The sequence below is a fragment of the Erigeron canadensis genome, chromosome 9 (assembly GCF_010389155.1).
Source record: "Erigeron canadensis isolate Cc75 chromosome 9, C_canadensis_v1, whole genome shotgun sequence".
Lineage (NCBI taxonomy): Eukaryota > Viridiplantae > Streptophyta > Magnoliopsida > Asterales > Asteraceae > Erigeron > Erigeron canadensis.
The window spans coordinates 10,225,150-10,249,485 of record NC_057769.1 but is presented as its reverse complement, the minus strand read 5'-3'; the positions used below and the strand labels follow the sequence as shown (position 1 = coordinate 10,249,485).

Below are 24,336 nucleotides of genomic sequence, written 5' to 3'. Positions count from 1 at the left end.
TGATGTGAGTTATTTTATATATAGGGTCAAACAAGTAAAAAAGAAATATAGCTAAAATGGAACAACCAAACGGGCAAATGTACAAGCTGTTGCCTTAACTGTATTTTATTTTCATAAATTTGAATCTAAAAAAGATATTTGCATTAAGATAATCTATAAAATCTAACAAAAAAAACTTATAAATATAATACTTTTTATCTTAAAGATTAAAAAATATTATCCTTGTTAAAATTTGTTTTGGGTCAACCTGAGCCATACCTAAAAGTTGCCAAGTTTTGGTTCATTATCCAACCCACCCATATTTGAAACTTTACTTTTTTTTTCTTCTTTTCTTTTATGGCATATTACTTAATATACATCCTATCCAACTATCATGAACAAAATTATGTTGGCATCGGATAAGTCCCATTTATATGTATATAACGTGTCAAAATATATATTTTTGAATTCGACATTGAAAATGAACCGTTTCTCTGCATACAGTATCCATTGTGCCTTAGGTAGAGTGTGTATAATTGAGGTAGAACTCTACAAACTTTATCTACTATACCCATTTAGTTTGTTAGCTAAAAAACTTCTACCATGGGGTTTTTCAAGCAAGGGAACATGGAAAGTACGAGCAACAGCATATACGATTATGCACGCCACAACTGTACTCTTGAACCGCACGCATAATGTCGTGAGCAAGCCGTTCAAAAGAAGTTTGAAGATGTACGTTAAGCACAACAAAACACAGAACTTGACTTTCCTTAAAGAAAAGAGAAAAAGGAAACCTTTTCAGTTTTCAAACAAAGGAGGAGCTTTTCGAGTTCTTAGTTGGTCATTTTGTACGTACTACAAATTCATCAACACTTTCAACTTGTGCCGCTTGTTACAACGTAAACTAGCTATTTCGTTATAATGTGGAAGAAATTTAAGAATGCCATAGCACCGAAAAGGACCAAAAATTCGTACCTATCATTTGCTAGATTTCAAGCTTCTTGTCTTAATTCCGGGGTTGTACGTCTCAACTCTCTAGGGTGGCAAGAAAGGAAAAAAAAAGAGTTGGAAAAGTATTAACCGCATATACATAAATAAAACAATCAATCTCCAACCATGAACGCGCCGGCCACTGCTTGCCACCGCCAGTCACTGCTTGCCACCTCCGGCCAGGGGGCCACCAAACCAACAGCCTAAAACCATAATATTTTGAATCACAACGATCAACTTCCATTCATACATAAATCTATCATTTTAGCCAAATCGACCCCAAATCTACATTCAAACACTTAATGAATATGCAAAACAAACAAGCCCTACCCTTATCTAACTTACATTACATGTATACATATGTAATTCGGATTTCTCGGGATAACCTAAATTTGTACTCCCTCAACTCCGTCCCAGTTTAAGTATCCTAATTTGACTTTCAAAGTTTTTTTCTTTGATTTATGACCGTAATTATGTTTTATTTCACACGAGTATAACATTTGATATAAAGTATATATATAAATTATTTATTTATTAATTATAAATCAAAAGTCAAATCATAAATCAATTTACTTATTAATCAATTCAAATTCGATCCAAACCAAACAATGATTTTATATATAATTCAGTTCATTTCTTCATATTTAAATTGGTTTTCAGGTTTAATAGCTCATACCCAAATACTGATCACCACTACATACAACAACCATTTTTGAACATTAGATATACAATACATTAATACATACTATAGATGGTAGACTACAGTTTACTAAAGTTCCAAACAATTGATCTGATTCATTAATTACTTTGATCACTACAAACACAAGAAAAACATTAGTCCTCTACCTTCTTTTTAAAATTATCTTATCCTAATTCTTAAATATCAAATATTCATGATAGATGAATAAAATGGTGCATGTCCTACAGTATGAAGTCGTCATTCTCGAATGAAACAAGTAAAGCACATATAATAACAATCTGATCATTTGATTAGAAACAAATAATTAATATTTTATGACAACTACTTGCATGTTGTCTTATTCTTCAAATAACATATATAAACCTCATCAATAATCATATTACATTATTTTGAATTATTGTCGCATGCAACTCATGTGGCTAATGAATAATATATAGATGAAAGTGTCAAATTCACGCCTCTCCATCCATTTTAAAAATATTGTAATTATTTCACTAGTGACAACTAGCGATAGTGTAATTCATCCTCAAGTGTCATGCAAAATGTTTATCAGATATCTTTGAACTTAACACAAACCAATCGGATTATCAACTATAAGTAGAGGTTTTGGTAACGGTAGCTGATAACTTAGAAACTAATCTTCACTTGTAAAATAATCGCAATTCTTTTGAATAATGCAAACTTGTATTGATGAACGAGATGAGTACCTGTGCAATGCGGCGGCGGTAGTGGCAACGGGTGGTGTTAGTGACGGTGGTGGTAGTGACGGTGGTGGTAACGATGTGGTTATTAATCTAAAAGTAATTGACGTAAATGATAGTATAATTATTTTATGGTTAAGGATGTATCTTTTGTAAATAACTTTATTAAAAATATTATAGAGATATTAGATGGAAATATTTAAATTAATTATAGAATATAGGAGATAGATAGTTTAGATAAATATGGGTGTAAAATATTTTAGGGATATATTGGGTAGATATAGTGTGTGAGTTAGGAATGTGTTGAAAATTAAAGGTATTTTGGGTATTTTAAAGATAGAGAGTTGAAAAGAGAGGATGGTAGTTAGTTTATTAATAGGAAAATGATAAATCTTCCTAACTAATCCTCCTAAAAATCCTCCTAATTCTCTTTCCTAATCTCACCCCCTGATTTTCCACATGTCATAATCTTATAAATTAAGAGGATTTTTAGGCTAACCAATTAGGATGATTGATCATTATATAGTATAGATTATAATTACAATACATGATGAAGCCAAACTTTCATTGGCCTATGGCTTTGAGTTTTAAAGTTGAACATAATTAAAGATATTCTTCAAGTCAATATTGATCTTTCATCTTTATTACAATGAAAAGTTATCAAAGGAAGTGCTAGACTATTGTTCGTTGTCTCTCCGCCTCTCGTGGTATATGACTAAATATGTAATAAAACACATTAAGTTTAAGTGGTATGGTAAATCTACCAATATATATATATATATATATATATACACGAGCATGATACTCGCGCAATGCGGCGGTGGTGGGGAAGACGGTCCGGTGGTGGCGGTGAGAGTACTTTTTTAGAGATGAAAATAGTTGAAGGGCATAGTTGGTATATCACATGAGAAGGTGCCTAGCAAGGAAGATTATTTAAGAGTATTTTTGTCTAATCAAGTTCTTAATTAAGTAAAGGGGAGGAACCCAGTTTCCTTTATAAGGTATTATAGATAATAACAAGGTTCTAAATTCATTCCTAAATTAATAGGAACTTTTGGATATCTTTCATCTTTGATTTAAAGTCATTAGATCAAATTTAATTATTTCAACTTTTATTAATGACAATATTAATACTTATACTTTATATGATTTGTTAAAATATACACTTCTTAATTATTATAATATAACATATTATATGTAATATAACTAGTGCTCAGACCCGTCCATTGAACGGATAGTCTCAAAATATATTAATCAAAGCTAAAAAATTAGAATTCAAGTTTATTACATAGATACTGAAAAAAATTTATGAAATTGTGGATGCTCCTTATTTTTGGTTCCATAATAGTTATATGTCATTGATGTTCAATTTATGTTTTATGCTTCGGATCAAAATCAGTTTAAGGTGACCATCATTTATTTTATTCACATTAAAAATCCTAAGAGTTAAGATAGGATACAAATACAAAAGTTAATATATAATATTTAAATTAGCCGAGTCATATAAAACTTAATTGATACGAAAACTAAAAAAGAAAAATACGAAAATAAACTTCATATAAATATTGATTCTAATTCACCATTTGTTTTTCAACTTTAATATTTAGATTAGCCAGGTCATATAAAACTTAGTTAATACGAAAACTAAAAATGAAACACGGAGTCGTAAATGATGGTTAACATGTATTGGCTTAAGATTTTCAATATGAACTAATGTGGTCATATTTTTTGTTGTTGAAGAAAAAACTATAACGAACGTCAAACTAAATTAAAAGAAATAACAATAACATAAGAATTCAATGTTAAAAAATAATAATAATGATTAATTATGTGCAAAGTATATAAAAAGAAAATCTCTTTTGTAGTTGATCGTAGCTTCTTCAGTTTTTTTTTTTGTCGTACGTGAGTTATATTATAGATTACCAATGAAACCAAAAAGTGTAAATCAATTAATTTTAAATTTGGTGAAATTGTAAATTGGTGATGGAAAACCAAAAAGTGTAAATTAATTATTTTTAAGTGTAAATTGGTGATGAAAAACCAAAAAGTATAATTAACTATTTTTAAATAGGGTTAAAGTGTAAATTGGTGATGGAAAATCAAAAAGTGTAAATTAATTATTTTTAATAAGTATTATGGGTATTCCCATCTAACAATGCTATACTCATCTAACACACGGGAAGCAAACCCTTTAGGACATTGCCGGGAGACGTACGGACGTGGACGCATCCGCGTGGGGAATGTTAGCCATTTATCCGTTGTTGCCTTTAAAAAAAAAAAGTATTATGGGTATTATAGTTACGGTATTATAGTTATTTTAATATGTTATTTTCAATTATTAATTATGTTATTATTAAAACTTAATATATTTTTCTCGCGTATTACGCGAAAAAATAATTTAGTATTTTATAAATACATACAGTATAAATTTTGTATGGATCGTGTAGGCACTCGTTTAAAAGAATGTAGAGATACCTCTAAAGTTTAAGTGGTACGGTAAATATTTTATAATTAAATACATGTAAATTTTGTGTGGATCGTGAAGTCACTCGTTTAAAGTTTATCAATTTCTAAACAAGAAAATGGCTACCGTAAAGGCAAGAAATACCAGCGAGGGCCGCTATTCCGGTCAGCTTTCAATGTTTGGATTTTGGTGAGTTTTGGGCTTATTGAGGATACCTACCTCCTCATAAATCAACAGAACACGGATTGTTATACACGATGGGCTTGAATAATAGGCCGGGCCTAATACATGGCTCGATGGACCTTTAGTCAAACTTATTTAGTAATTTATATTTTTTTCGAAAAAAATCTAATTATGAAAATTCAAACATGTTTTATAAATTTTTTAAGAAAGATTTTAAAATATACATGGGATAAATTTGCCTTGAGTTTTTTTTTTCTTTTAAATAAATTCATGTAACAATTAAACTAAAAGTAATTGGATGTTATTAGGGGTGTTCATCAAACCGTAAGACCGGATAAAGTTTGGTCCGGTTTTGACGGTTTTACGGTTTGATGAACACCCCTAATAACATCCAATTACTTTTAATTTAATTGTTACATGAATTTATTGGATTGGTTTGGTCGGATTGAATTGTTAAAGTTTAGTCTGACGGTTTAAGTTTTGAAAAAATCGGGTTCTTTGGTCCGGTTATAGTTTGAACAAAGAACAAACCGTCAAAACTGGACCGGACCAAAATATTTTTTATATATTTAATTCACATATTTATTAAATTTACTAAATATATTCTATGGGTATTTTTATTAACATTTACAAACTTTAGTAAAATGTTCAAATATATTATTAACTTTTTTTTGGACTTTTGGTATTTTAAGTATGATTTTAAAAACTTGGTAAATATGTAAATATCTATATAAATATTAAAATAGTAGTTATCCTAGCATTTTAAAGCCTTATACAATTTAAAGCTATTTTTAAAAATTGCCACATAGGTCTTGATCCTATATGGCATCTCTATATTTTTTTACAATATATAAATCTACAAAATTATATTATCTAAAACTATTAAATAAAATAAAAATAAAATCTATATATAAACAAAATCTTTAAAAAAATAAAAGTAAAAATCACATTCTATATCCGTATGAATTTAAAATATATTTTTAAATTGGAAAATATTTGGTTTTCAAATTATTTATTTCTTAATTTTACTATCCAATATAACCAATATTATATATCACATTGTAATATAGTTTTTTTTATCCTTTTCGTGGTGGTATTTTACGTTTTATAAAAACTATTATCAATTACAGGTGAATTCAACGTAATTTGAATCATAGGTTTGTTCTTTGTAATCTAATTATACTTTGAATTTGGTTTCTAACTATATTTAATTAAAGCTTTTCAACTTTTACGAATTTTATTATTTGATGAAGTAAGTTTCATGAAACTATTTTCTTTGAAAGAGTGTGATGAAATTCTAATAAGTCACATATCACTTTGCAAAAAATAAGAGATCGTTATGATTTTACATTACATTTACATTTTAACTTCATTTTATGTTCATTAGTATTGCATGAAGTATAATATGTGATAGTTAATATGAATATTTAATAATGTATGTTTTCATATAAATGATTTTCATAAATAATAAGAGTTATATTTTGAATTTATCTATTTCAATAAATGTAAAAATTTTCATTAATGATAATATAGATTTATATGTACATGCCTAAAAAATGTATAGTTGTTAAAAGTAATTATAAATGTTCATATAACTAAAACAATATTTTTAAATAGCCGCACATCGTGCGGGTAAAAGACCTAGTATATATATATATATATATAACTTTAGACTTTTGGTATCTTAAGTATGATTTTAGTAAGTCACTAGCTATGTAAAAATATCTCACACACATCATATAAATGCATATCTTCCTGAAGTCACCTTACAACTTACATGGTTTGGAGATAAAAGCAAAAAAATTTCGAAACTGTCAAACCAGCCAAATCTGTCAGGCTTACATGGTTTGGTTTGGTCTGGTTTGATAACATATTTGGTCTGGTTTGGTTTGATATATATTAAAATCGGAAATGTCGGTTTGGTTTAAGATTTAGTCAAAATCGGACCAAACCGGACCACGAACACCCCTAGATGTTATCAATAAAAATATATGTATAATTACTTTATTGGGCCGATACCATGTTAGTCTTTACCAAAATCCTAAACCATATCTATAATAAACATATTGGCCGGACGCCCTATTTTAGAAAATTCAACAATGTTTTCAATATCTCCATATTACCCTTAATTCACACATTACTTCTATAACTATATCTCTAAACACAATCAGGCAAACACCCTACCAAAATCTAACACACCGTCACTTCTTTCTCTCCTTCCTATTTACACAAACGCATATCGATTCCTCCCCAATGCCGGCTTAATCTTTTTAGGGGCTTAAGCGAGATCAATTTTGTGTAACACCCCGGTAATTTTAAGGTAATAAATTAACCTTTTTTTTGTAGTTTTGACATTAAAATAAGTTCCTAGTATTTTGTTTTTGAAAGGGAGTTAATTTAGTTGGAACTTTGGCGGATAGCGGGTAAATTATACCCAAAAAGGAGGCATGGGGTGTGGCATCACCCAAGGATGCCAGCCATCTTGTTTGTTGACTCACCCTATTCCACTACCACTCTTATTCTCTTTTTACATGTATTCCAGACAAAAATCAATTTGGTAATCTTTAATCCAAAGCTAAAATCAATAATAATAATCATCAAGAACAATTTATCCCTTCATCTTTCAAGATTAAAAAGTTAGGGTTTGGGTTAAATTGGTTGTGGTGGTGGTCGAAATCATCAAGGGAAGATGGGAAGGAAGAACTTAGTGATTTCAAGTATTAAATTTGTCTTACATTCCTTGAGGTAATTACTTCTTAACTCAATTTCCTTTCCTTACTAGAAATTAGGGTTCTTGAAAAATAAGAATTGGGGGTTTTTGTTAGTGATGAGCCCAAGTATGATTTTCCCCTAAGTATTGGATATTTTGGGTTAGTTATTGAGTTGCTTATGTTAATTTTGATTTAAATGAGAATGTTGGTAGAAAAGCTCCAACTATGAAAAATGATGATTTTACTAGTAATTGAAATAATGATGATGATGATGAAATCTTGGAATTTATATGAATAGTTTGTTAAGTAAGCAACTCAATGACTTAGTAGAATTGATTAGAGGTTAGAATGCTAGTGAGAGGGTTGTTTAGTTATGTTGAGATAGCTAGAAAAGTGAACATCTTCTTATGTATGCATTATGATATATGATAGGTTGAAAGATTGATATTGTGTTTTTGCGGTTATCTTGATTATTTGTTGTTTTTGCGAAGGAGATGAGTATACTTGCATATCTTGATATAATCGTTGGGTCAATTACCATTCGATGTTGAGTGTGTCCATTGGTGGTAATTGATTTTGCGTTAAGTCCCACGTTTGTGGTTGAGCTTGATTACATGCCTAATTGGTGGCCATAGGCTCATGTAGAGCAATTGTTATTGTTATATTTGATTGTAATGGTAATCATTTGCTTATATGGATCCATGTAATGCCTAGCCCAAGGGTGAGTATTATGGATATGACACGATGGTGTCATAGTCTATATGCGACAGTCCCTTGAGCATTGCCCTCCTTCGTTTATATGATTATATGCAAGCATATTCACTAAGCATTCTCTTACCTTTCAGATGTTTACCCTTTGATTATAGGTAGCTCCGGAAGAAGGAACTAGATTGCTTGTCTTGAAGATAGAGATTGAAGTTGCTAGTGATTGTAGATACCTGGAAGGTATTTTGGCTATTCTCGGAAGAATGACATATTTGGTTAGAAACCTAGTTGTCCCTCTTGACTTTGGCTCATGGTACATTTTGGTTGTTAGTTGTCATGTTTTGATACACTTTGTAAATGGTCATGCCTATGTCTTTTGGGAGTTGACAAAGATGGTTATTTGATTGTAAAATGTCAAAATGGGTAATCGACCCCTATGGTTGTGTAGTGGATCGTGGGTCAATCGAATTTGACAAATATGAATGTTTTCTAGTTAACTCTCTTGCTTTCGATTCTGGAATGTAATTTGTGTATTATTTGGTTTGAGGTTGAAGGTTTTGGTTGAATCTTTAAGTGGGCAGATTTTGATGTTGCTGAACTATGGGCCACTGCGGCGCAATGGAGGAGGTTTTGTCCACTGCGGCGCAGTGGAAACCCACGGTCAGAATTCCTTTTCCTCCCACTGCGGCGCAGTGGGAGAGTGTCAAACCCACTGCGGCGCAGTAGGGTTCTTCCATTCTTGGTCTGAGGTTTTCCACTGCGGCACAGTGGGAGGACTCGACCTCACTGCGGCGCAGTAGGGCTATATATATATATAAAAAAAAAACTTTCGTGTTTTCGAGTAAATCGAGTCTTGTCGTTTCATTTTGGGGGCCTTTTTAATTGACATACAAAACAATGTAAACAAAAAAAAAAGTACCTACCTCCCGGATATACAAAATCACTGCAAAAATCTGCTGTAGTACCTGCCTCATGGAGTCATGGGTACTGTGGAATGGTACCTGCCTCATGAAGTTTTTTTCTCAAAACAAAAAAAAATCACAAAAAAGTGTTTTACCTAAATACCTGCAATGTCAATCAAATAGAAGTACAAAATTAATTAAAACAATAAACATTAGGGAGGAAAAAACAATAACAGATTAATTATTATTATAACAAGTTAGTACTAACCTGCTCGGTGGTGGACCTGGTGGTTCATGGTGGTGATGGCGGGTGGGCAACAAACCTGGTGGTGAACGACAAGAAGAATTGAGAGATTAGATAGCTAAGAGAAAGAAGAGATGAGAGCAAGGGATAAAGAATTGAAAATAAGTGATAATCAAAATACCCTTTATAAACTTGAATGTTATAATCATGGTAACCCGACACACTCTTCAAATTTCTATAGATGAGTAATGGAGTTTTGATTTTCAAGAAAAGAGTGATGGATTGATGGTTGAAACGGTTGGTGTTTTCAAAGATGCAAGCCGCTACGTTTGTTTTAGATAAAAGAACCCTAACTATTATTATTATTAATTTTAAACTACATTTAGTAATATTAGTATAATATAGCTGATGTATTAAAAGTTGGGGGCCCTTAGTAGTTGGTGGGCCTCGGGCCCATGCCTGACCCACTAGTACTATAAGGCCGACATTGTTCCTCCCCCACTATTTTGTATTATTATCACCATTTAACCGTCACAACGTGTGGTTACCGACCCTCGTATATTTCAATAATAAATAACTAAAGTATTGTCTTAAATAATTTAATCTCAAAACAGCAAAACTCATTAATGTTGGTTGATCATATAATATTTTCCCTTCTTCTACATCAAACGAATGAACGTCACGATCAAATTATCCTACCTTTTCATACAGATTCATACGTCTATGTATCATCTATACTTTCTTCACACAGCTCGTAAAATAAAATCAACCTTTTGTTTCTATCTTTTCACATTAGTCTTCTAGAAGTTTTTCTTGTCATTTGTTTAGACTTCTTTGGGGAAGTAACACATCAACATTTATTTTTCGTTTATCGTTATATACCCCTACAATCGTTACCCACCACACTTCAATATCAGCAATAAAATATCTACTAAATCTATCAAAACGGTTTGGCATTTACAAAATAAAATTTTCTTTTTCAACTTAGATTATAACTTTTCAATTATGCATTTTGGAAAAAAATTGTATGTATATGTTTCTCCAAAATTACGTTTTCATAGCAAAATAATCAATTTTTATTTTTTTTTGGATTATATGTGTTTTACATACGTACTAATAATGAAAAAATAAATAATTACTTTAAAACATAATCTCAAACACTTGGAAAAAAATTAAGCCTAAAATATTTAGTTTACCAAAAATTAATAAAAATTTTTTAACTGCATTATGATTATTCATATTTTTAAATTACATTAAATATTCTTAAATTCATTAATATTATGTATTGAACTTTGTAATTTTTTGTACAGCAAAATGAGCTAACCCAAAGTTACACCGAAACACTAAATTCTTAAAAAGTAAAAAATTGTAAGAAAATAAATTATGAAACGCGGGTCCTCACCTTTCAATAGAAAAAGCACTAAATTATAAAAAAGGTGACCAATACCATTAACTAGAGTTCTTGAGTCTTGACTTGATACATGAACGAGAAACTTTCAGCATCTATGAAAAAAAATAAATATATTTTGTAAAAGAAAGTAGGGGTGTAAGAAATGAACCGGAAAATCGAAAAACTGGTCCGAATCGCGTGATTCGAAACCGAAAAAACCAAATCTGGAAAAAACCGAAACCCGAAAAAACCGAAGTGTAACGGTTCGGTTACGGTTTTCAATATTCATTACCCGCGATTAACCGAACCAACCGAACCGAATTTTGATATATACCCACATATAATCATATATATGTATATTTAGTTATTTACACATATATGTATTACATGAATATATCATTTACATATCTCTTTAACTAATTTTTTTTGTATATGTTGTCTAAAATATTAACAATTTTACTAACTTTCTTTCATAATCTATGATTAATTTAGGATATTCTAAGTAATTTTCTTAGATATAAAGTTGTTAACTTTGCTTAAGATATTTATCAAAAATATTAGTAATAGCATATAAAAGACATTTTAAGTAATAAATCATGATACTTTTAAATAGAAACTTGCATTGTATAAATATAACGCTATAGAAAAGTAAATTACAATTAGATGTAATGTATATTTATTTAAAAAACAAAATATTAGTTTAGTTAAATAACTATTATACATAGAAGAATTAGCTAATGCAATGTAAATTGACTATTATAATTGAATACTTAAAGTTTATATTAGCATAATTTTAATAAATGGTTAACCGAAATTAACCGACTTTTTCGGGTAACCGATTTGCAGGTAACCAAACTTAACGGTTCAAAATTTCTAACTAACCAAGCCAAACCAAAACCCGAAAAACGATTTAAAATTTCTAGCTAACCGAACCAAACCGTTTACAGCCCTAAAAGAAAGTATAGGAGAGGCTCCCCTCTACTTGTATGGAGGGAAACCATCTGCAAACTCATCTAGCAGATCTTAAATCCATAATGAAACAAAAAAAGATAATAATTTTTTTCCTCTTTTAAAATAGTTATTTTATGAGGTAATCATCTGCACTGTAGATTTTTAACATAAATTTATACTTTCAACCTTCGGAATTTTACAAGATACACCCAATAAATCCTCTTATGTGTGAGAGACGGTACCCATGATGGGTACATCTGCAATGCAGATACTAAGCCTTTATTTTATTTCGTAAATTATCCATGTCATTTAATTTATTATTTGTATGACTTAAATATTAAAATTTAAATACTTAAGAACAATGAGTGCCTGCTACGCACATTTCACCCTGTTAGTATATATGACACGTTATAAATGATTATATACACATGTGTGGTTCTTACAAATATACGAGTCTTATAAACGTAAATTGGAATGACCAATTTTCGTGTACCCGTAAAAGTAATCTAGATTTTAAATAAAAGTACACGATACAAGACATAGCCCAAAAAATGAAAGTTCTTACATATATAACCATCCGAGTAGGTCACTACATCACATAACTATTTTATGATAGGTGGTTACATTCATATATCATTAAATAAAAGTACACGTGACATTATACGTGGCATAAATGGTTGCTTTTTGTAAGTTGCCTTGTAGCATACACGACATAGCTCGAAAAATGAAGATTCTTACATTATAATGCTAGTCACCTGAGTGAGTCACTACATTAAATAATCATTTTGTTATAGGTGGTTATATTTATATGTCATTCTCCTTTTTTTTTGAACGACATTTATTCTACTCCTACTCCTAAATTACACGTATTTTTAGAAGTATTTTTAGAAACCAGGACTCTCAAAAAACCCCTATTAATCCACCCTCACAAATGTGAGAAGTGGGACTCGAACCCAGGTGGATCATCTCAAAATCAAAGACCTCCCAAAGTCATTCTCTTTTTATACTAAAGGTTTTCTTTCTTATGTGAAAATTGAATTTTATTTTTTAGTATGTAGCATATAGTTCTTCATTACCATTTTTTTTAACAGTATAATTTTTTTATTTTTAACAACCTACTTCTCATGTTTCACTTTTGTGACGAGCTATTCTTAGGACTTCTTTTAATGGTATAAAATGAATAATTATTTTAAAGAGAAAAGCTTTTGTAAAAGGTTGATACTATTTAATACAAAGAGTTATTTAATTAATCAGTCGAGAAATCTTGACCTATCGACTAAAAGTTTTTTTCTAATTATATAACAATAGACGTTAATTTAATTAAAAAAACCATAAAAAAGTCTTTCCATTAGAGTGAAGATTGAGACATATTTTGCGATATCCACAGACATTTAATTTCCACTCATGGTGGGCTTGGGTTACTTTTCTCCTCCATGGATGATAGAGGTTTCTTATCTAGAGTTTTAAATTGGGGATCTATTTGGCGAGGGAGTTCTCTAGCACGAGTCTGGTTAAGACAACGTAAGCTATACCTTCCGATATTTACGAATAATTCACATCTTTAAAAAGAAAAATTAGAGTGAAGACTTTTTATTAGGTATTAGGTTAAAATTAGTGGAATTATAAAGTGAAAAAATAAAAAAGCTTTTAATCACTTGTTGTAATTTTTTTTTATAAAAACATGTATTCAATTGTCTTTAACTATTCATCGTGTACTGTTTATGATTTCATTCCTAATATAAAGATATAAGGTTTGTTAACTTTTTTTAAGTAACAAAATATATTTTTTCTTTTTTATTTTATTATTATTTTCATTTTATACTAACCAGGGCCGTCCTTGAAGATTTATAGATGTAGGTCGAGAGCAAAAATAAGAGCTTATAAGCTGAATGCAACAAATTATATTATATAAATTAATCTATAAAAATGACAATAAATGTTATATCAATAAATAAAATATAAAGTCCAAAGACAATAAAATTTCAATAGGTTTAAAACAACATAGAAATACCTAAAGAAATGACAAACAACAAACAACCATGTCATTATTTTTTAAATAATAATAATGATTTTTATATATCATTTAATAATAATATATTATACATATGCATACATATTACAATAATTCTGTAAATAATAAACAAAAGTAAATATTTGTCATGTCAAATAAATGAAAATTGGAACAATGAGATTGAAAAGGTGCTGCTTGATCCGCTTTGAGTTTTCAATAAGTAATGATAACTCTTTTTTTAACCCAATAAAATGTATATTTGTGGGCTTTTTATGGGTTAAATTATATGTTTTAGTTTTAGATAATTGTTAGAGTTTATAATAGACTTAAATAATTACACACGTATATACATAACAATAAAACTAGAAAAATTGGCCCCCCTAAAAAATCGGGCCTCGGTCCGTCGGCCACTTTGGCGACCCTCTAAACCGTCTCTGATAGTAACATGGCGTCCGCGCAATATAGCGGCGGTGGCGGTAATGGGTGGTGACTGGTGGCGGTGATGAATGATGGTGGTGACGACGAGTAGTGTAAGCTATTGATATAAATGCAACTAATATAATGGTTAGTGTAGTTATTTTAAAAGCCGAGAGACTGGTGGTGTAATTTATTTCATTAAAGGGATTTTAGGTATGTTAATAGAGATAATAAAATTAATGAATAAAGAAGAGGATAATTTAAAATTAATTAAGAGGTATTTTTGTTATATTGCAAAATTAACTTTCAACATTTTTAAAATAAAGATGACTAATTTGGTTATCGTTTACTATTCAAGATTGGGATTACAACTTGATAACGATAAGTTATACAAGTCAAGTTGCATACTTGCATTAGTATGATCGTCATAAGGGAGTAACTTGATCAAACAAGATCAAACGGGAAATAAAAGGTCAATGGATCCCATAGAAATACGAGATTAAAAAGAAAAAAACATTGGTGTCACGAATAATACTCTGTTTTGTACAATACCAAGTAACAGATATTTGATGCCCTCTTTTACAAAGTACGGAGGAAGTTTGATGTAAACCATTTTTCTTTAATTAAAGATGAAAAAAAGTAATTCTACAAGACCTCTTATTTTACAAAAAATAAAAATCCAATTATTAATAACTTCTGTTTTAACTATATTTTTGATACCAAATATATAATAATCTAATAATATTAAGAAAAGAAAATGTCTTGATAAGATATATAAGAGATCTCTATATATAATCATATTATGGAAAGAAAAAGTCTTGGAGATTTAGTCACCTGCCGGCGGCTGACGGCTGTTAAGACCAGCACACCACCACCACAACACAACCGTGACCCATATATTTTCTTTGTTTTGTTTGGTGTACCCACCACCCAATATTCAACTTTAAGTTCCCAACTAACTCATTTTTCCCATTAAATAAAAAAGTAATTATATTATATCTATATCTATATGATAATGATAATAATAAACTTATAAATAAAGAAATACAATAAAGCACGCAATAAATTACTCCGTCAAACAGCCGTTTTCCAGCTTATGTGACCCCATAACGCCACATTATAAAACTTATAATTATCACAAACAAAAAAAAAAAATTTAGAAAATGAAAAAAGCATCATAACAGCTAATCAGCTATCACCAACAACTACTACAATAATTTTTGTAATCATCTTTAGAATTAAATTCTATCACATCTCCTTGTTTTCACAACAAATTAAATCAAAGTTTTTTTTTTTTTTTTTTTTTTTTCAAATTACATTTATTTCAAAAGTTTTATAAAACAGTACATTTTTCGATCTGTTCATTTCATTATGGCAGTTACACCGGAAATATTGCCACCAAAAAAGAAGCGGGAATCGGATTCAGACGAGACGCTTCTTCGAACACTATTACTTAAATCGAAAGAAGCGTCTGCTTTGAATCCGATTCCTTTCGTATTATTTCATAACTCAAAGTCAATAATTCGCGTAGCGAAATTATTGACCCTTGTGGTCGAAGACTTAGTTATGAATTATAATTCCGAGTCTTTGTTTCCGGCTTCTGCGGTGTTATGTTTTGAAGAAATGCTCATTGTGTTAAACGGTATCAAGAACTTGGTTTGTGATTGTTGTGAAAATAGCAAATTATGGCTATTATTACAACAACAATCCGTAGCGAATAAGTTTCAAGAACTAACTCTTGAATTATCGACTTTGATTGATATATTTCCGATGAAAGATATGAAACTGAGTCAAGATATTGAAGAATTGGTGATATTGATACGAAAACAATGCTCGAAAACAGTTTTTTATATCGATGAAAAGGATTCTGTCCTCAGAAACGACGTACTGGAAAAATTGGATAGAATAAAAAGAGAAATTGTTCCACAACAATTTAAACTTAAGGAGATTTTCCAAAAGTTGAATTTAAATGACTCGATAAGTTGTACGGAAGAAATCGAGGTTTTGGAAGAAGAGTATAGGAATCAAGAAGACGAGAAATCAAAGGCGGAAATCGTGTCGTTGATTGGACTTGTTCGTTACGCTAAATGCGTGTTGTATGGTGAATCCTCGTCACCAAAAATTGTCCGCCGGAATAAGTCAAGTTCAACAGACTTGACTATTCCGGCGGATTTTAGATGCCCGATTTCCCTGGACTTAGTCAGGGATCCGGTGGTTGTATCTACCGGACAAACATATGATCGGGCATCGATAAATCTTTGGATTGAATCCGGACACACAACATGTCCGAAAACAGGTCAAACCTTAGACCATACGGAAATGATACCAAATCATGCATTGCGTAACTTGATAATAATGTGGTGCCGTGAGCATAGGATTCCGTTTGAATCAACGGAAACAAAGGAAAAAGTTAACGGCGTAACAACGAATAAAACGTTGATTGAGGCAACAAAAATGACCGTGTCGTTTTTACTTCAAAAGGCGAAAGCATCACAATCGTTAGAAACGACAAATCGGTTTGTTTACGAGCTTAGGGCGTTAGCCAAGACGGATTCAAACAGCCGAGCTTGTATCGCGGAAGCCGATGGACTTCCTTTGTTGGTTAAGTTTTTAGGACAAGAGCATCCGACGTTACAAGTTAACGCGGTTACAACGATACTAAACTTGTCTATACTCGAAGCAAATAAGACACTTATAATGGAAACAGACGGGGTTTTAAACGGGGTTATTGAGGTCTTACGAAATGGTGCTACTTGGGAAGCGAAAGGAAATGCAGCCGCGACGATTTTTAGTCTTACGGGTGTTCATGCTTATCGAAAAAAGCTAGGCAGGAAAAGCCGTGTGATAAAGGGTTTAATGGAATTGGCTAAAAATGGGCCTATTAGTTCAAAACGAGACGCATTGGTTGCAATTTTAAACTTGGCAGGTGATAGGGAGGCCGTCGCAAAGTTGCTTGAGATCGGAGTAGTTGAAATGGCGAGTCAAGTGATGGACGGGTTACCAGAAGAAGGCGTGACAGTTCTTGAGGCGGTCGTGAAAAAAGGTGGATTGGCTGCTATTACCGCAACCTTTCATATAATAAAAAAGTTGGCGATGATATTGAGGGATGGAACCGAGAGGGCACAAGAAAGTGCGGCCGCGACACTTGTGAATGTTTGTCGTAAAGGTGGGCCCGAAGTTGTGTCTGAGTTGGCCGCGATCCCAGGTATCGAGAGAGTGATTTGGGAAGTAATGGGGATGGGTACAGGGCGAGGACGGAGAAAGGCAGCAACGTTGTTGAGGATTCTTCGGAGATGGGCAGCCGGGCTATATGGGAACGCTACAGCGGCCTACTCAGCCACTGCAACAACTACTACGAGAGTAGTGTTGCCTGCATAGATCATTTACATAAAGAAAAAAAAAAAACAAGAAACTAGATTTTTTTTTTTTTTCATTTGATTCTTTTGGGGGATTATGTAATTAACTGCATACTTTCATTTGCTTTTCTTCTTCTAATTTTATATCAAACAGTAAATGTGGCAATGGTGCCCACCTTCAAAATGTAAACATGTTATTACTTTATAACACTTTATATACAAAATGGTTCGATAATTTATTTGTTTGTATGACAGATTGCATAAGTGCTGAAGCATAAGTTTGAATGTTAATGTTTTTAAGACTATTCTAAGTAGCTTGAGTGTCTTGTATTTCTTATATATAGATTACTAATATGTGTTACATTTTCTTTTTTAGAACGGCAAACTATTCTACTTTTTACAAATCTATTAAATCTTAACGACGATCTCATTGAAGTTCAGGTTAGGGCACGGGAAATATGTACAAACATATATGCAGGGCAGTATATGAAGCAATAAAAACTAAACTGTTTATGTTTAGCAAAATAACTGAATTAACATAAGAAATTAGTTATAACAACAAATGCCTGGGTTTGGGATCTCAACCCGAACCCTCTTAAATAAAGTACTCTTTTTTTGAGTTTTTACACTTTTTGAGTTTTCTTGATCATCTTGAATTTATAAAAGGTTAAGTGGGCCGTAACGGCATAAAATCATGAATAGCTACTAAAAAGGATTATCTGTTTAAGTTATCAGCAGATGATAATAGGTAACATGTTTGCATATTCTTGTAGAAAAAAACATAACTTGTTTTTGGGTAGTTTCATGTGTATAGTTTCATGATTATTTGAAATCCCAGAGACTCGGATGAAAAAATGTTATATTGTGAAACTAAATATCAACCCCAAGATGAATTCACCTCATAATGTAAGCCAATATAGTTTACAACCATTCTGCTTAATCAACAACTTCAATAAGAGTGGTCTCATAGTCATTAGGAGCCACAGATCCATGAAGATTCATCACGCTTGCTGCTACATTAATAATCCACCATTTGGTACGTCCTTGCTGTCAAGAGGTGTTTTTGGAGTGGCCAGACCCATTTTAGCCTGTACTTAAAAAGCTGCCCATTTTCCAACTGAATAGACCCAGTCATTTCGCCACTCATCTAAAATAAAACATGTTGCCAACTAAATATTTTACTTCTGTAGTAATTTATAGACAACAGATCATCTGCTCCAAGCCGCAGGTAAAGATATTAATGCAACTAAAATGGGTTTTTGGATGGAAATTTCATTTCAAAGATACCATTTGGTATACTCACCCTTACCAACAATCCTACAATCATATTAAAGCAGTAAGTTGGCAGTTATGACCCAATTACTCACCAATTGTTCAATTCGGGACATGAAATTTCTTTAGCACATGGAACAGACAACGTAATACCTTTGAAATGAAACGGGTCATTTTGCCCAAATGTAAATTTAGTACATATAATCCCCAAAATCAATCTTCAATATATTAGATTAGTCTCGAGGCAACATGCTTTTCATGATCATATTAGGATAGCTCATTAAATATATAATGAACATTATGATATAAATAGCACAAACAATTCCTGGTCTATGCGACCCAGTTCAGCCTGCACCGAGAAAAACCACCCACTTTGACAGTAACCAATGTAGACCTAATATCCAGACAGCCTGATACTAGATATGCGAATAGGAATCTGTCTTTACCGAGCAAAAGACAGAGAAAATATAACTGGTCAAACTTGCGACTAAGGATTGCATCATGTAACCAATCTCCAAAGCATTCATCTTTGGTTGGAAATTGAAGGTAATTCTGGAACTTCAACGCATTCCTCCTATTTTGAATTAAGGTATGCAGATCAGTTTCCATTCTAAACCAATGTGACATGACCAAATTCGACTGTCTCACTGTCAACAAAAAAGTCATCCTCAAAGTTTAGCGAACCAATAAAGTTTGAGAAGAAACTAAAATTGGAGTATAGTTACAGCATCACTCACTTGACCAGCCTCGGATATATACATCACAGAATGGTACAAGAATCAGTCAATTTAGAAATAAATGAGGCTCAAGTTCATCACTTTATGTCAAGAGATAAGCTAAATGTCCACTCTATATTTCCACAAAGTTTGAACAATATTTCTGAACCCTCTGCCACGTGATTTTTTTTTTATATAAATTTAGAAGTGCACAAAGGTTGGTATTTTCAAAGACTTACAAGTATGTCAAAATTTTATTATTTCTAGCTTGCGAGCGAAGACGTGGATACAGTTATCCACAAGATATTCACCGGATGTCCTCTCTTAGTGGAGGCGAAACATGGTAATCCTCCCCGAATGATGAAGCATTCCAGCATATCGGATTTAGGGGACCCGGACTCTATCAGATAACTGGGACTTCTCATACTTCTCATACTCGAGAGCTTGTGCATCATTGTCATACGATCTTCTGGGAATTGATTGTGACACCAGTGTCACCGTCCATTATGGGACCATTTCCACTGGGTTCAACAATGACAAATGGTTGTAGTATTGGTCATTAGCATCGGGAGCTTCTTGTAGCTTCTTAACAGCCTCAACAACATTTTTAAATTTGTGTGTGGATTCATCAAGAACCTGTGCATTCCAACCACATTTCAAAACTTCCCAATCATTATGCAAAAGTAACAGAAGAAGTCAACATTTATAATATTTATGAATGAGTTGATCAGGGTTATGTTTTTTCTCTAACGGGTCAAGCTGGTAACGTTTTTCCTCCAAAATAGAATATATCAAATAGATCGAACTTGTCAAAAGTCAACCTAAAAACCTTGTAAATCAATTTAATTACTTAAGTCAACCTGTCCAGGTTCAACCCTTATACGAAAAATTTCCTAACTTGACCCGTTACCTTACCAGACGGACCTGGCCATTTTGCGACCTCTAATAGTCACAATGAGGCAGAACTTTTGAAAATTGAAACTATATATCAATTGCACAAAAGAGGTTCAACACACAAGTATTCAGCCCAGTGGTAAACATGTGGTGCATACATTAGCCCTTTAAAGGTAAAATCAGTATTGACTAGTTTCCTCAGGAATGCTAAAGAAATTTACCTCATAATGGATCCATGGTGAGATACTCACATACATACGCCCTCCACCAGAAGCAACATGTGCATCAAGGGTTTCAGAAATGCCAACTCTTGAACCATCCACAAGATCAAGACGATCGGTAAGTACATGAACACAAGCCTTTGGCACCACGTTCACTGGCATCTTTCATCAACAGCTTCAAATCAATTATACATGATGATCTATCAATAAAAAGCATAATTATCTTCTGTTATCTTCTCAAATCGTACACAATTATGTATCTGTTGCTGATCAAGGCAAGAGTGGACACCCATCAACAAGTAATCCAATACGGCGCAAGATTTTAGTCAGGCACATCCCCAACTCACCATGGCAACCATGATTTCTTAGTTCTTACATATACGATTTAGTGATCAACACATGACACCCACTATGTTTTCTAATGTTCTCTCATGTATAATCCACATAACCTACATACACATATATAATACCAGCTATGTTCTAATGTATTCTTTTGGGTCTCATCTAGGTCCACCCACTCTATGACTGCAGCTGTTGTTCTGATCTCTCATATCAGAACACCAAGTATTAAAAGTAAAGCGTCTGACCATAAGTATGAGTTCAAATACTTTGTTAGGCTATTCTTCAGCAAACAGTATCTGTCAATCAAATGCATGTAATGTAGATCAGTTTTATGAAATCTCTAATGTTTCAAATAAGTCAAAAATTCATTTGACACAGCTTCCAATAGTTAATCATTCTCATTTGTTTTCTAAAGTGTAAACCCATTTCTTCCCTTATAAAAACAATAAAGCAGTTACTTGGATCAACAACCCCAAACCAAGTCAAAGAATATGATCAAACTTCTAATTAAGCTTTGATTTATATCAACTCTCTTCCTGCATAACAAATAGAACATATGGTTACGCATATCCATTTTGGTGCTGCAAGACTTCCTCTCACTTTTTAAGGAAGAAACAACTTTGAATGGTATTGGGAATCATAACTCGTGAAAGATGGTTTTGGCCTTTTTTGAGGTAACTGGAGGAGGAGATGTTGCTTCCTCATGGTTTCGGGCATTTACCTCCTAAGCGTGTGGGCACACGTGATCACTTATGTTATGCAGGAGTGTGCGGGTTCTAACTTTAAGTATACTGCCCACCTTCAATATCACTGTTCGGGTCTAACTCATTAACATCTAACACGACAATGGAAAAAAAACCTTCTAGACAATGGAAAAAAAACCTTCTAGTGATTTTTTTTATTTGTCATGCTAAATTAATGAGTCGGTAAAAATGAGATTTCTACAATTTATGAATAAACTTATAACCTTCTCCATTGTTTAACAAAGATCCGCGTTATCTTTATGGTATTTATTTTTAATATTCCAAATAAACGTTTTTATGTATGTATTTTTAATTTTTAAGAACTAAAAATATACCAAACACATAATAAAACAACGACTCCACATAAGAAGCCACACCATCGGTTGAAAAACATAAAGATATTTAAGAAAAAGACTTGCTACCAAACTAATATATTTAGGAGAAATCTATAACCCCACCCCAATGCTTTTCCTACTTTTACTAATTAAAATATTTGTCACATCCTAAATTAATTTTCATTTTCATATCAGTATATAATGATGATGTTAATTCCCTTTATACTTTAAGAATCAAATACTTTTGATTTGACTATTGAATTATAATGAACAATATTATTCATTTTGAAACTAAATTTTAAGGAGAGTAAGTTTAGTTGATCCATACAATTTTTTTTTATTGACAATCTTAACTCTTAAAAATTGTCATTAACAAATCGCTTATTAAAATAATCTTAACACATGTATGAATTATTATATTATAATTATAAATTATAATGTTAAACAAATGTGACAATCTATTTTGTAATAATTCACCTTATACAAACTATTCAATACGTATGTTCCGTGCCTTTTTAAACAATCCATCTAACCAATCAACAATTAGTGACAATTTAGCCTTAGCTAGAATCTTTGGCACCCACCATACTATATGTCCCACCATGCCATCTTTTGTTTTCTTATGTGACTTTTTTTACTCTATTGTCCCCTAAGTTTTCCCAATCCTCCTCTATTTATCATAATCGTTCGTCTCCACACTGGTCTCTCAAATGCCAAACCTATTCCAAAACAAATTTCTCTAGTCCTTACCTCTTTCCAATTATTCATACAATTATAAACGTTTGCAAGGTTTTTGCACTACGTTGCCAAAAATAAAAACTTTTGACACATCAACCGTGAAAAACTAAGTCCTCGTTTTGACTTGTTACCCAGATGGGAAATTATCGGTTACGATTATCAAGTATGATACCGAACTCGTGGTATTACAAGTTCAAGAATTCAAGTACCAGTACAACCAACAATAAAATGTCCAAAAAACAACCGAATACAACATCATCGGTAACAATGCCATCAGCTGATCACCAAAGGAAATCCTACTACTTTACTAGAGACCTAACCGAACCCAACCCGAAATCCCATACACAAAATTCACCCTCACCTAAAACCCGATCATTTGACCCGCCAAGAAAATCTTCCAAGAAAAGAACTCCAATTAGTCCCAAAAAACGAATACACCGAAAATTGGTCTCTATTGAATCCATTTCAACCGAATCCAACTCTTCTGACACCGATATCCAATCACCCGAATTATCGGTCACTTGCTCGTGCAAGACTAACTCATCATATGAAGACGTGTATGGAAAAGTTACCCTCCCTCCCATCATAACATCAAAAGCAGTAAAACAAGAAAACTTGAAAAATAATGCATATAGCCCGGTTAAAAAAAATAAGGCAAATTACAATTATTCTCCTAGAATAGGAAACAGGGTAAGAGTTCAAGGGATAAATGGTGGCCGGAGAAGTGGTGGTTACCGGCGGATGAGCTTGTCGGAGAGCATGGCGGTGGTGAAAACATCAACTGATCCTGGTAAAGATTTTAAAGAATCAATGGTGGAGATGATACTTGAAAATAATATGAGGAGTTCAAAGGATTTAGAAGATCTTCTTGCATGTTATCTTACTTTGAATTCTAATGAGTATCATGATTTAATTATTAAGGTATTCAAACAAATTTGGTTGGAGTGTACTAATATTAGATTGTAAAATGTAAATAAATGATCATTAGTACTAAAACCCTGTATTGATAATCTTTCATGTAAATTTATAGGATCTTGGTTAAGGACGACAACGTGTATAAAATAGTATTTATCATAAAATTCAGAATACAGATTTTTGATTTTGAATATATGATTTTTTTTTAATATATGTAAATTAACGACAGTTTTTAGGCTGTAGTTAACAATATTTTTATATATATTTATATATATAAAAAAAGTGAATATATGGCTATCATGTACTCACGTTTATATATCTATATATCTAATAAAACAATAGTTATCCTAGCTTTTTAAAGTCATTCAACTCAACTTAAAGCTATCTTTAGATTTTGCCACATAAGATATTTCTTATGTGTCATCTTTATGAATTTTTCCCATTTAATATATACTA

The 24,336-nt window shown here is 31.8% G+C and overlaps 2 protein-coding genes and 1 pseudogene across 2 annotated transcripts; 2 read left to right on the top strand and 1 right to left on the bottom strand.

The window, feature by feature from the left end:
* The first annotated feature begins 15,664 nt into the window (after positions 1-15,664).
* Positions 15,665-17,939, top strand: LOC122582339 (U-box domain-containing protein 16). The gene has a single exon (XM_043754708.1). The coding sequence runs from the start codon at positions 15,720-15,722 to the stop codon at positions 17,724-17,726; it is 2,007 nt and encodes a 668-aa protein (XP_043610643.1). The 5' UTR covers positions 15,665-15,719; the 3' UTR covers positions 17,727-17,939.
* A 1,647-nt stretch (positions 17,940-19,586) lies between these two features.
* Positions 19,587-21,166, bottom strand: LOC122583178 (annotated as a pseudogene).
* A 1,755-nt stretch (positions 21,167-22,921) lies between these two features.
* On the top strand, positions 22,922-23,988 carry LOC122582457 (transcription repressor OFP1-like). The gene has a single exon (XM_043754848.1). The coding sequence runs from the start codon at positions 23,101-23,103 to the stop codon at positions 23,929-23,931; it is 831 nt and encodes a 276-aa protein (XP_043610783.1). The 5' UTR covers positions 22,922-23,100; the 3' UTR covers positions 23,932-23,988.
* The last annotated feature ends 348 nt before the right edge of the window (positions 23,989-24,336 follow it).